This window comes from Bison bison, unplaced genomic scaffold (genome assembly GCF_000754665.1).
Source record: "Bison bison bison isolate TAMUID 2011002044 unplaced genomic scaffold, Bison_UMD1.0 scf7180017864068, whole genome shotgun sequence".
Taxonomy (NCBI): Eukaryota; Metazoa; Chordata; class Mammalia; order Artiodactyla; family Bovidae; genus Bison; species Bison bison.
Genome location: NW_011494640.1, coordinates 2,743,791 through 2,755,721, shown reverse-complemented (window position 1 = coordinate 2,755,721; position 11,931 = coordinate 2,743,791). Strand labels below are relative to the sequence as shown.

Below are 11,931 nucleotides of genomic sequence, written 5' to 3'. Positions count from 1 at the left end.
ACGCGGCGCCGGAGCCAAGATGTGTCTCCGCCTGGGTGAGCGCCGGGGGTGGGGGTAGGGTTAGGGATCGGGGGACGGCTCGGGAGGCCCGACGCCGCCCCAAGTCCTCCCGCAGGGGCGGAGCACTGTAGTGGGCGCCCGGAAACCCCCGCCGTCCAGGCCACCTTCTCTGCTGGTCACTTTCTGCTCTGGGCCTCAGTTTCCCCGCACTGAGCCGGCGAGAGGCGGGCTGCTGGTATCTTCCCGAGGTGGAGTCGCACCTTGCCCGCTTGCACTTTCCTTTCTTGCGGAGGAGGGACCCCTTCCCCCAGATGGGAGGAAAGCAGCGCCCGCTCCCCAGAAGCCAGAGCGGAGGGAGGGGTATCCAGAGCCCAGGGAGTTCTGAGCCTGAGGCTGCCTGCCCTTGGCTCCCTTAGCCTCGCAAAGGGCTCCGGTTTCCCTACCCTCTGCTCCCCAGATCCATACAGAGGAATGAGACAGACGGGTCCCCTCCCCTCACTCCCTGGACACAGTGATGCTGTTCGCCGTCACAGGACAGATCTGGGGAATCCCTACTCTCTAACCGAGAGAACTTTCGAGCCTCGGTTTCCTCATCTGTAAAGTGCTGAGGGTAGCAACCCCTCCTAGGACCTTCCTGAGCAGGACTGCCTCGAGACTCTGTCCAGTGCTCCAAGCACAGCCCCATGCTGGCACTGTACCTCCGATTTGACCAAGTCTTGGTCCTGGGATGCTGTTGCTCATGAGCCCAGTTGGTGTGTCTGGGTGGCCAGGGAGGTGGGTGGACCGAGTGAAGTGGGTCAGGCTCCTGGGACAAGGCTGCCATGCCCCTTCCTGTTTGACCAGCACTTAATCTTCATGACGCCATCCAGTCCCGCGGTGGCTGTCCCGCCCTTCGTCTGCCCTCTCCTCCTAGATCTGGTATAGTTCCAGAGCATCCTGCAGGCTGCAGGGGTCTCAGAAACCGGCTAGGCCAACCCCTTCCCATTCTACCTCTGGGGAAAGAAACTGGGGCCCAGAAAGGAGAGAGGCTGGTGGGGGGTCAAAGAGGGGCTGTGACTGAGGAGCTCCAGCCCTCCCTGCTCCCTGGGGGCCTCCTCTTGGCACAGGGCCCCCAAGAACATCCAATCCAGGGATTCCTTCCTTCCTACCTCACACTCCCTTTTTTCCTTTCTTTCTGCAAAACCCCCATATATGAAATATGACCCAATCCGCCCTTCTGCCACCGATGGGGACATCGAGATCTGGAAAGGGACTCAGAGGCTCCACAAGGAGCAGCTAAAGGAAGAAGGGGGGGGCTTGTTTAGTTCTAGGGGCCAGGCCAGTCTTTCGGTCTCACAGAGCTGGCTAGAGTGAAGGGGCTGGTGGGTCCAGGGGCCACCATATGCAGAGCCAGGCACCACAGGGCACATTCCAGCTATCTGGAACAGTTGCGAGGAGGACTCCCTGGTCCTGGTGGGTGTGCAGATGGGAGCTGAGCAGCCACCTGTGGGCGCTCAGATAGGATTTGCATACGACATTCTTTTGACCCCAGCCTCCCTACCTTGCTGTGTCCCTGCCCAGTGCCCTTGCACCCAGGGTATGCCCTCCTTTCCCATCTATCTTCTCATGGGGACCCTCTTTCCCCACTGGGAAGCAAGGGTTATTCTTCCCATTTTGTAGATGGGGAAATGGAGACTCAGAAGCTTGAGTTTCTTACCCTGAGTCTGTTCAGCAGTTGTGAGCTGAGTCCCTACTATGTGCCAGGTCCTATCCACCAAACTGAGTCCTGCATAGTACCTGATCCCTGACCAGTGAACTGGGGGCTCCCTGGCGTTTAGACCAGCGACCATCAAGCTCTCTATGGTGCCTCAGGGCCTGGCATGGAACAGGCATTCAGTGAACACTGATGTAACAAATGTATGGATGAAAAAAATCAGGGGATGCAAAGCTTAGAGGATTATGGGTCTAGAGCTAGAGACCTGGGTTCAAATCCTGACTGTGCCACTCATGACCCTGAACACTAACAAAGACTATTACCCCTTATTATTAAGTACCACCTGTATGCTTTTCCAACCTTAGAGATCCAAGGATTCCCATGAAAGTAATGTGAACCTCTTTCCCTGATAAGGAAACTGAGACTCAGAGAAGACTGGCCCCGAATCATCCAGAAATAGATTTAGAACCTAATGTCCATCACTCCTGCCAGGGCCTCAGTTTCCTCCTCTGCCCAGCGGAATGAGTCCCACCCATGGCCCTGATGTGGCTGTCCCTCCCAGGTGGCCTGAGCGTGGGTGACTTCCGGAAGGTACTGATGAAGACCGGGCTGGTGCTGGTCGTGCTGGGCCACGTGAGCTTCATCGCAGCCGCTCTCCTCCACGGCACCGTGCTGCGCTACGTGGCTGCCCCCAATGACGCTGTGGCTCTGCAGTACTGCGTGGTTGACATCCTTTCTGTCACTTCTGCCATCGTGGTATGGCCAGGCTGGGAGGATGACTGGCAGGAGGGGGCTGGCAGGGGCTGGCAGGGTCTTTGATGAGTCCCCACCCACAGCCTGGAGTGTGCAGGCAGAGAGCCCTGAGCACTCACCCCTATTCCACCACTACCAACCAGACCAGTCACTCAAGCTCTCTTTGCCTTAGCTTCCTCATCTATAAAATGGGGATGGTAACACTGTCCATCTGAGAGGGTCCTGATGAGTACTGAAGGCGATCATCCACATAAAGTGCTGAGCACAGTGCCTGGTACATAGTTAGCACTCACTACTGCGAGCAAGGATTATTACTGCAATAGGGAAATAGTCAAGGCACTGTTGGACAGAGGGAAGGAGCATCAGCTCAGCTTGGGAGTATTCACAGAGGTGGAGGCCCCCGAGGTGGGTCTTAATGGATGAATAGGAATTCAAAGATGATATGCTACAGTTACCATAACCCGGATAGGAAGCCTGCTGGGGCCAGCAGGTAGGAAAGGAAACTGGGATGGCATTTCAAGTACAGAGGATGGCAGATGCAAAGGTGTAGAGGTGGGAATGGATATGGTCTCCTCTGGAGACACTGAAAAAGCCAATTTGGCAGGAGCTTTAGCATTAGGCCCGGACTATCATAAAATGGGCTTCCCTGGTGGCTCAGACAGTAAATCTGCCTGCAATGCAGGAGACCTGAGTTTGATCCCTGGATTGGGAAAATACCCTGAAGAGAATAGCTACCCACTCCTTCATAATGAAGTGAAAATGAAAGTGTTAGTCTCGCTCAGTAGTGGCCGACTCTTTGTGACCCTGTGGATTGTAGCCTGACAGGCCTTCTGTCCATGGGATTCTCCAGGCAAGCATTATGGAGTGGGTTGCCATTCCCTTCTCCAGGGGATCTTCCCGACCCAGGGATTGAACCCAGGTCTCCGGAACTGCAGACAGATTCTGCAGGCATAGCCATCAGGGAAGCCCCGGACTATAATACGGGCTCAATAAATAGAAGCCGTGGTTATGACCGGATGTCAGTACCTGGTCGATGAATATAAGAATGAAGGGGTCTGGTATTCTCAAGTTCACAAAACCCTTTCCCAGCTGTCAGCAGCCTTTGGGGAACATTGTCACATCAGTGTCCGAGTTCCATCCCTGCCACCTCCTGGCTGAGGGACTTCTTTCTCCCTCTAAGCCTGCTCCCTCCCCTGCAAAGTGACGCTTAGATAGCTTGCTGCCCCAAGCCTTGGATAAGTGAGGATCAGAAGCCCCAGCAAGTAGAAGAGCCTCTGTCAGTGGGATAGAGCTAGGCCGTGCAGATACGTGTAGTGTGTTATTGTACTTTGTTCCTCTGACCAGCCTTGTGAGAAAGGCAGTGAGCCCAGGGTTGAAGGTCCACCAGAGATGGGCTCTGGGGTGGACCACTTCAGCTGTGCTCTTATTTCCTCAAGTAATCCCCACAGTTCCCTGCAACACGGGGCCGCTCTTATCCTCACTTTACAGATGAGGAAACTGAGACTCAGGGATTCACTCAACCTCCTGCTGATACAAAGAAGCCACCCTAGATGTGAACAATGTGACCTACACCAAAGTCAGTGTCATTCTGACTGTCAAATGAGCTCATTCTGCTGAGCAGACTTAGTTTGCCCAGAGAGTCTGAGGCACTTTCTTGTGTCTGCACAGCAAATTATAGGCATTACTGGGCCCTCCAGAGTCTAAGCTGCCTCCTGTGGGTCCAGCCCAGGCCTGATAAAGTGAGGGGACTGAAGGAAGGAGTCTGGCTGAGTGGAACCCAAAAGATCCAGAAGGCAGCTGGTGGGCTTAATAGTGGAGTCACCCCACCTATTGGGACCAGGGCTGTTTAGGGAGGCCTGCAGGAGGAAGAACCCAAGCAGGTGAAGAGGAGCCGGAAGGGTGTTCCTGAGAAGGTGCTGTGTAGCTGGCATCAAGGCCAGGCCCTGCGTGGGTGTCCACATCCAGGGTGATGAGGGAAGAGCCTGGCCTAGGGTGGAGTTGAGAAACTGGTGGGACAGGGCCAGGTCACTGAGAGCCTGGGAGAGTTTAACATATTCTTGCTGCCACTAAGTTGCTTCAGTCGTGTCTGACTCTAGTGACCCCATGGACTGCAGCCCACCAGGCTCCTCCATCCATGGGATTTTCCAGGCAAGAGTACTGGAGTGGGTTGCCATTGCCTTCTCCTAGGGATTTGGAATTCTACTCCATAAAGTGTCCTGCTGCTGCTGCTGTGTTGCTTCAGTCATGTCCGACTCTGTGCGACCCCATAGATGGCAGCCCACCAGGCTCCGCCGTCCCTGGGATTCTCCAGGCAAGAACACTGGAGTGGGTTGCCATTTCCTTCTCCAATGAGTGAAAGTGAAGTCGCTCAGTCGTGTCTGACTCTAGTGACCCCATGGACTGCAGCCTACCAGGCTCCTCAGTCCATGGGATTCTCCAGGCAAAAGTACTAGTCTATTTTAAAATAACAATGTTGTTTTTTTACTTCCTTGCCAGTCAAGTTACTTAGTTTCTTCCAAAACCTTTTCCACTCCAGGGAGACATGTCATGTATATCCTGTGACGTGCCTCTATGACCCTTGAGATACAGAGGTTTGAGAAATATAGCTGTAGGCAGTGGGGAGTCAGGGAAGGTTGTAGGCAGGGGGTGACAGTGTTTTAGAAGCGTCACTTCGGGGCTGGACCATGAAGAGACAGCGCCCCTAAACAGATGGAGGAAGTGAGATCAAAGCTAAGCAGGGGGTAGGGGTTTGAAGGGCTAGAGTGGGCGATGATGGACTCTTTACTGGAGAGCGGCCGGCCCCCCTGCCCATTCTCCCCCAGGAGGGGAGGGGGCAGAGCTGACTTGAGTCTCCCCCACAGGTCATCACCTCAGGCATTTCAGTCATCGTGTTGTCACGCTACCTCCCCAGCATCCCCCTGGTACGTGGTACCTCCTGGGATGGGTCTGCGGGGGTTGGGACAGCAGCTACCGCCAAGGGTCTGGCCTGCTTGGAGGGCGTAACCCCACGGGGGCTAGAGCTGCCCAGGGGGCCAGGCCTGATGTCCAATGACCAGTGGTCTTCTCCATCTAGCGCTGGACAGTGTTTAGCTCGAGTGTGGCCTGTGCCCTTCTCTCTCTGACCTGTGCTCTCGGCCTCTTGGCTTCGATCGCCATGACCTTTGCCACCCAGGGCCGGGCACTGCTGGCCGCCTGCACTTTTGGGGGCCCCGAACGCCTGGCACTGGCACCCGACTGTCCCTTCGACCCTACACGCATTTACGTAAGTGCTTAGGCCTGGGCTGGGGGAAGGGAGGGGGGCAACCATGGGCTCATCAGAGGTGGGAAGGGTTCTTGGAGTCCCGCCCTTCACTCCCCAACCCCAGGTGACCATCTCTGCCCCTTTCCCCACCCTGCAGAGCTCCAGCCTGTGTCTCTGGGGCATCTCGTTACTGTTCTGTGTGGCAGAGAGTGTGTTTGCTGTCCGCAGCGCCCAGCTCGCCTACCAGGTGCTGGAACTGAGGCCCTGGTTGGGGAAAAGCAGCCATCGCATGGTAAGGCATGCTATCCAGCACCCTCCCCTCCAGCCCTAAAAACTCCCCCATATCCCCTGGGAGCCCCTGCTGGGGGGCTTAGGCTGATCTGCCCCCACCCCTCTGTAAAGGGCCCCCACCTTGAAAACTGGGGCAACAGTCTTCTCCCCCAGGACAAAAGGGAGAACACAGAGGCTCAGAGAACTCAGCTCTCCCAGGTAAGTCACACAGCTGACACTTGGCTCTCCTGAGCCCCAGGATGAGTCTTGAGCAGGGGGAGAGGTGTCTGGACAGGAACTGGGCGCACTGCAGGCATATGGCCTCGCTCTTGCATAGTAGAGAGTAATGGTATCCTTTCACCCCAAAGATCCTCTCAGGCCTCCCCTCCTCCCACTTCCTGGATGTCCTGACATCCAAACCCAGCCCCAGCCAGCCTGGCAGCCTCTGGTGTCTCCACAGATGCAGGAGAGTCCAGAGCCCGTGGAGGACCCTGACCTGCCAAGCCGCACTAGCTCCGGGCCCATGACTCTCTGACAGCTGATGCCTCATCCAGGCCCCGTGGCCGCTGGGGCCCTGCAACCAAGTCCACACTGCGATCAGGCCAGTATTCCTGGAACCAGCCAAGAGGGCTCAATGGCCACTACTCTAGGACCCGGGTGAGGTTTTCACCCCTCTCCTCCGGCCACCCAGCCCGCTGCACTGAAAGGAGACTTTATTCTGAAGTCATTAAAAAGAACAGAGATGCTCCACGTGGGCGCATGCAGCGGGGGAGGGGTGCGGCCAGGGGGGTCTGTTCTTCTTTTCCATACAGGACGCTTTGGGGTTGGGGTGGGGGGTTTCCAATTGTGTCTGCCTGTCTGTCTGTAGGTCTGTGTGTGTATCTGAGAGATACAAAGAGGGGTCCATGGGTCTGTGTTCATCAGAATGCCAAATCGTAGGCGTAGGATCCTGGGCCTCACAGCTTGGGGGCCGGAAACAGGAGGTTTCCCTCTTGCATCAGGGCCTCCAGGCCAGCAAGGGCAGGAGCAGGCGGAGTTAAGGCCCTCCTGCCAGGAAGGATGGCTCAAAGATGGTTTCTCCTCAAGCCTCTAGGCCTCTGGAATCCTTCTCTCCCCTCCAAATAAAAAGACAAGCTCCTTACCTGGGTGCGATTCCCAGCTCCACCAAGGCTGAGATCTACAAGGGTCGGGGTGGAGGTGGGGGAGCCTGCCCCATGGTTGGGCGAGGGAAGTCTGGCCTCATGGCTGGGGGGTGGGGGATACAGGGGAGGGGAGAGTGGCTTAAGTCCTGATATCTAGGTAAGGGAAGGCTGACTCTGAGGGGCAGACCAGGCCAGAACCCTTGTCTCGATCATTGCGGAAGGCTGATATTGCCTCTTGGATGGATAGGGTGGTGGGTTGGGGCGAGGGTGCTAACCACTTGCTGGCTTGGGCCTCGGGGGCGGGGGGACAGCAGGGTTCCATTCCCCATAGGCTCCCCACCAGAGTGCAGACCCTGGGGGTGGCCATCTGCCCCCCAGCCTGGATAGACACAAGGGCGAGGAAGCTGAGAGCCGGGAGAGGGTCAGTGAAGGCAGGGAGGGGAAACCTGGCTCCTCTCGCTCAGAACTGGGAGGCGCTGCTGGGGTCGCACTGCAGCAGACGCACGATGGACGGGTCGCTTTTGGCCCCGCGGATGAACTCCTCCAGGGACAGCTTGCCTGCGGGGCGAGGCGGGGAGCAATGAAGGGGGGAGAAGGCAACAGCAGCTAGGGGTGGCCGAGCAGAGCTGCGGCATAGGAAGTGGGAGTGGTGCCCGCCGCGCCCGCCCCTGCCTCCTCACCGTCGTTGTTTGTGTCCATTTGGCGGAAGATTTTCTCGGTCCTCTTTTCCGGGGTCGACTCGTCCTCCGGCATCTTCATCACGGACGAAACCATCTTGTAAATGGCCTGGGGGGCGAGTGGGGAAGGCAAAGCGTAAGGGGAGCCTGCCTGAGCTCTCCACCCCCAACTATGTCCAAAAACGCCCGCAGGTGCGCTGACGATCACCGCTCCCAACGAGGTGAGGCGGAGAGGGACCGGCGGAGGCGTGGGGAGCTGGGGGGTTCTGGAAGGAGTGACCGGGAAGGCTTCCCGGAAGAGGGGGCTATGGGAGCGGTCGGTCCCTGACCAAGTTCCTCTGGAGCGTTCGGTGGGAAACGAATTGCTGGCAGAGGAATTTTCATGCACAAAGGCCTCGCAGAGGGCAGCTCTGAGTGGGCACAGGGGCTGGCTGAAAGCAGGGGGTCAGGAGAGATGTTGGAGGACATCGGGGCCCAGATGGCGAAGGGTCCGGGACTCCCAGCTAAGGAGTTTGTGCCAGACGCCGAAGGTTCCCAGTTAAGCACCAGGTTAGAAGAGCCGCTTCTCAGAAACTTCGGGGCTCCGGGTGGCCCGCCTTCGATGGTCGACAGGGAGCGCTGGGCAGGAGCGGGTGGCACTGGACTGCGATGCGACTGTGGCTGGCAGGGGGCGCAGGGCCGCCCTAAGGGCTGGAGGGCGGGAGGCGACTAGGTCCACAGGGGGCGGGGCATGTTATGCAAATAAACGCACGGACCATCAGTCGGGGGTGGGGACAGCCTGGGCTGTGGCTGGGCGGAGGACCGCAGCCGCCAGGTACAGGAGCTATGGAGGCGACTCGAAGGAGGGGTTTTGCGCTAAATGTACACAGAGCACGTAGGACTTGGCCTGTGGGCTGGGTCCCGCAGTCCTGGAGCTCAGGGACCCAGATTGGTCGCCTCAGTCTGCCAGCTTTTTGCTACTGACACCTCCTCCGAGAAGCCTTCCTTCTTCTCCCAGACCATAAACTTCCCTAGCTTCAGATCCAGCTTTGGTCTCCGCAGTGGTCTCTTCCGGCCTCTCTCGGGTCTGTTCCCAGGGCCACCTCTGAAAACTCTTTCCAAACACAGATCTCCACTGCCACGTCCCCAGCCCAGGGCCGCCCCCACGTTCCCGTGATACACAGGCCTCCCTCCAGGCCTGCCGTGCACCCAGCTCCTTCTGGATGCTGCCCCACGCTCCTTCTGCTGCCTCCCACTCCTCCTTGGGACTCAGCTTACATGGTGCTTTCTTAGGGAGGCCTTCTCTGATGCATGCTGGGTCAGGGCCCATATGCTGCCCTAGCGCCTCCATTGGGGACCCCTCTCCAGAAGTACTTCTTTGCCTTTGCTCCTTACCCCCAGCATACAGATAAGAACAAAGTACCCAGACCTGCAGAATTTAGCAGGATGCCTGGCATCTGGCAGGGACTCCCCTCTTTAAAAGCCACTGGCACTTCCCACTGCCCTGTTACCAAGTCCAAACATTAGTCCCTTGGCATTCAAGGCACTTCACACTCTGGTCCCTGCTCTCCACCATCAGGCTTCCCCTAGTAGATGATTTTGCCATATCCAGATACCCCTCCACCTTTCAGGTTTTATAGCCTCTGCCTGGAACAATAATACTAGCTACCATTTACAGACACCCACTATGTGCAAGGTACTTTTACATACTTTATTCTCACCCTTGCAATAGCCCTGAAAAGCAGGTACTGAGATCCCCATTTTCCAGAAAAGAAATTGAGACTCAGAAAGGAAACTGATGGCAGAGACCAGATTAGAACCCTCTCCCTCTTAGTCATTGGATAGATGATTTTGGAGTGCTAACGACCCCTCAAAACAGGGTCTTTGAAGTAAGGTTGACCAGGAATAGCATCTTGGTTCCACTAATCACTTGCTCTGTAGCCTTGGACAAGTATATAACCTCAGTTTCCTCATCTGTAAAACAGGGAGTAATCATATCTCCCTCATTTGTACCATCCAGAGTATTAAATGAGATAATGTACGTAGTTGGCTGCAGTCAGTGGTCAGTAAACAGCAGCTTATACTATAATCATTACTCACTCACCACATCCTCAGGTCTTCCCTGCCCTTTACTTCCCTGGACTCTCAAATCACCTTTGTACCCCTGTCCTGAGCTGGTCTGTGTGGCCTGCACAGTTGTCTCTCCCAGCAGAATGGGGGCTCCAAGAGACTGAGGCAAGATCTCTTCCCTTCTAGTATGCCCACCACCTGGCTCAGGGCTGGGTCCTGAGAAGGACTGAGTGAGTGACTTAGAGAGTGACTGCTCCCCGGTGACTGGCCTTCTCCTGGGCTTCCTAATTAATTGTCTGGAATTACTGCTCATTCATTGTTTCACTGGAGCCAACTTGTAATTAATCAGTCACTAGGGTTTGCAGAGTTCTGTCTGCACTGGCTGTCTGGGTCCCCTGGGCTGCTGTAAAAAAAACCAGAGTCTGTCTAAATAGCAGAGGCCAGTCTGGAAGGGATCCTGAGGATGTCCAGAGAATGGTGCTGGCTTGACCAATGCCCTGGGCTTGGAGCTTCCAGCAAGGCTGAGATTTACCAGTGTACACCAGTGCAACCACACTATGTGGTAAAACATGGACATTCATGTGGATTGGCTGGTATTGACCTGCTGCCCAATCCCTGAGAGATTGTCCACCACCCTGGCTACCCCAACCCTTCCACCAGGACCCTGAGAACTCCCCACTATCCATCAACTAGTGAGTTATTGCCTGGCCCAGGGGAGTTACTGACACTCATTAAGCCTTTTCCCTAGTAATAGACATAGGGAAGACACCACATCCCAAGGTAGCCCATCCTATTCTAGCTGGAGAGAGCAGACCCAGAAGCCAAAGTCAAAAGTCCAATAGAGACTGGATGAGTTGGGAGGGGGGCAGTCAGCAGTGCTGAGGGACCAGAAGGGAAGAGATTCAGAGAGACAGAAGGAAAAGGAACAAGAGCGTGTACAAAGTAGCACATTCTGAGGATGTTGGAAAGGCCATTCCAGCTGGAGTGGAGAATGTGCAGAAGAGAAAACAACAACTGACAATTACTAACGTTTACCGAGAACCAGATATCTGCCAGGCCCTCTGCTAGCTTTCCCATCTTGCTTTATACCCACAATAGCCTGGGGAGTAGGGGTTAACACCCTCATTTTACAGGTGAAGAAACAGAGGCTCAGGAAAAAAGTGAACAAGGAATTGACTAGGTAAAATAGAACCAGATCTCTGATGGACCTCAACGTGCTGAGGAGATGGGCACCCTAGAAGATTTTTGACATAAAGCTAACATGCTATACTTAAATTTGTACTAAGAAAGGACATTCCTAACAGGTCCTTAAGTCGCCCTGTGAGATATGCCTCACCATCCCCATTTTACAGATGAGCTATGTAAGAGTTGAAGCCAACTCCAGAATTGGAAGTCAGACTCCTTTAAAGAGGCAGCTCTGAGTGTTGGCCAACTTGAACCTGACTCCACTTATGTGCTGTGTGACGTTAGGCAAGCCACTTCACCTCTCTGAGCCTCATGGGGTTGTTGTAAGGATGTACTGAGCTTATGGGTGTAAGCATTTCACTCAGTACTAGGCTCTTAGTGGGCTCTCAATCAATTAGTTGGAAGATGGCTGGGGATCCAGATGGAATGTGGGCGACAGAGCCAGGTGGCCCATTCACAGTCTGTGTGATCTCAAGCAAATGTCTTTACCTCTCTGAGCATCTGTTTCCTCCTGAGTAAGTTGGGATCAATGAAACACAACTGGCCTGTACTCTGCAGAAATGTCAAGTCTTGAAAGACAAAGGAAGGCTGAGGAACTGTTACAGATTAAAGTGGCCTAAAGAGATGGGATGACTAAATGCAATGTGTGATCTTGGGGCAGAGGAAAAAAATGCTATAAAGAACATTATTGAGATAGCTGGCAGAATTCAATGTGGTCTGTAAGTTAGATAATAACATTGTTTCTATGTTAAACGTCCTGACTTTTGATAATCATATTATGGGTTATATAAGAGAATGTCCTTGTTCTTAGGAAATCTATCCTGATGTATTCAGGGATAGAGGGTCATGTTTAGAACAACAGAACATCTCACACATACACACACACACACACACATACATACACATAATGATAAAGCAAAT

General features: G+C 54.9%; 2 protein-coding genes across 3 annotated transcripts in view; one reads left to right on the top strand and one right to left on the bottom strand.

The window, feature by feature from the left end:
* Positions 1-6: 6 nt before the first annotated feature.
* TMEM54 (transmembrane protein 54) lies at positions 7-6,759 on the top strand. The gene is made up of 6 exons (XM_010836935.1): positions 7-35; positions 2,256-2,449; positions 5,308-5,367; positions 5,520-5,708; positions 5,845-5,979; positions 6,418-6,759. Exons 1-6 carry the CDS (start codon positions 20-22, stop codon positions 6,490-6,492), a joined length of 669 nt encoding a protein of 222 aa, XP_010835237.1. The 5' UTR covers positions 7-19; the 3' UTR covers positions 6,493-6,759.
* Positions 6,654-11,931, bottom strand: part of HPCA (hippocalcin) — a 5,998-nt gene continuing 720 nt past the window's right edge. The window contains exons 2-3 of one of the 2 annotated variants that reach the window (XM_010836936.1): positions 7,780-7,885; positions 6,654-7,657 (exon numbers count right to left, since the gene is read on the bottom strand). In XM_010836936.1, coding sequence (XP_010835238.1) covers positions 7,560-7,657; positions 7,780-7,885 — 204 coding nt within the window. In that variant the 3' untranslated portion in view covers positions 6,654-7,559. Of the gene's footprint in view, positions 7,658-7,779; positions 7,888-11,931 lie in introns of both variants that reach the window. The other variant, XM_010836937.1, reaches the window with a different exon arrangement.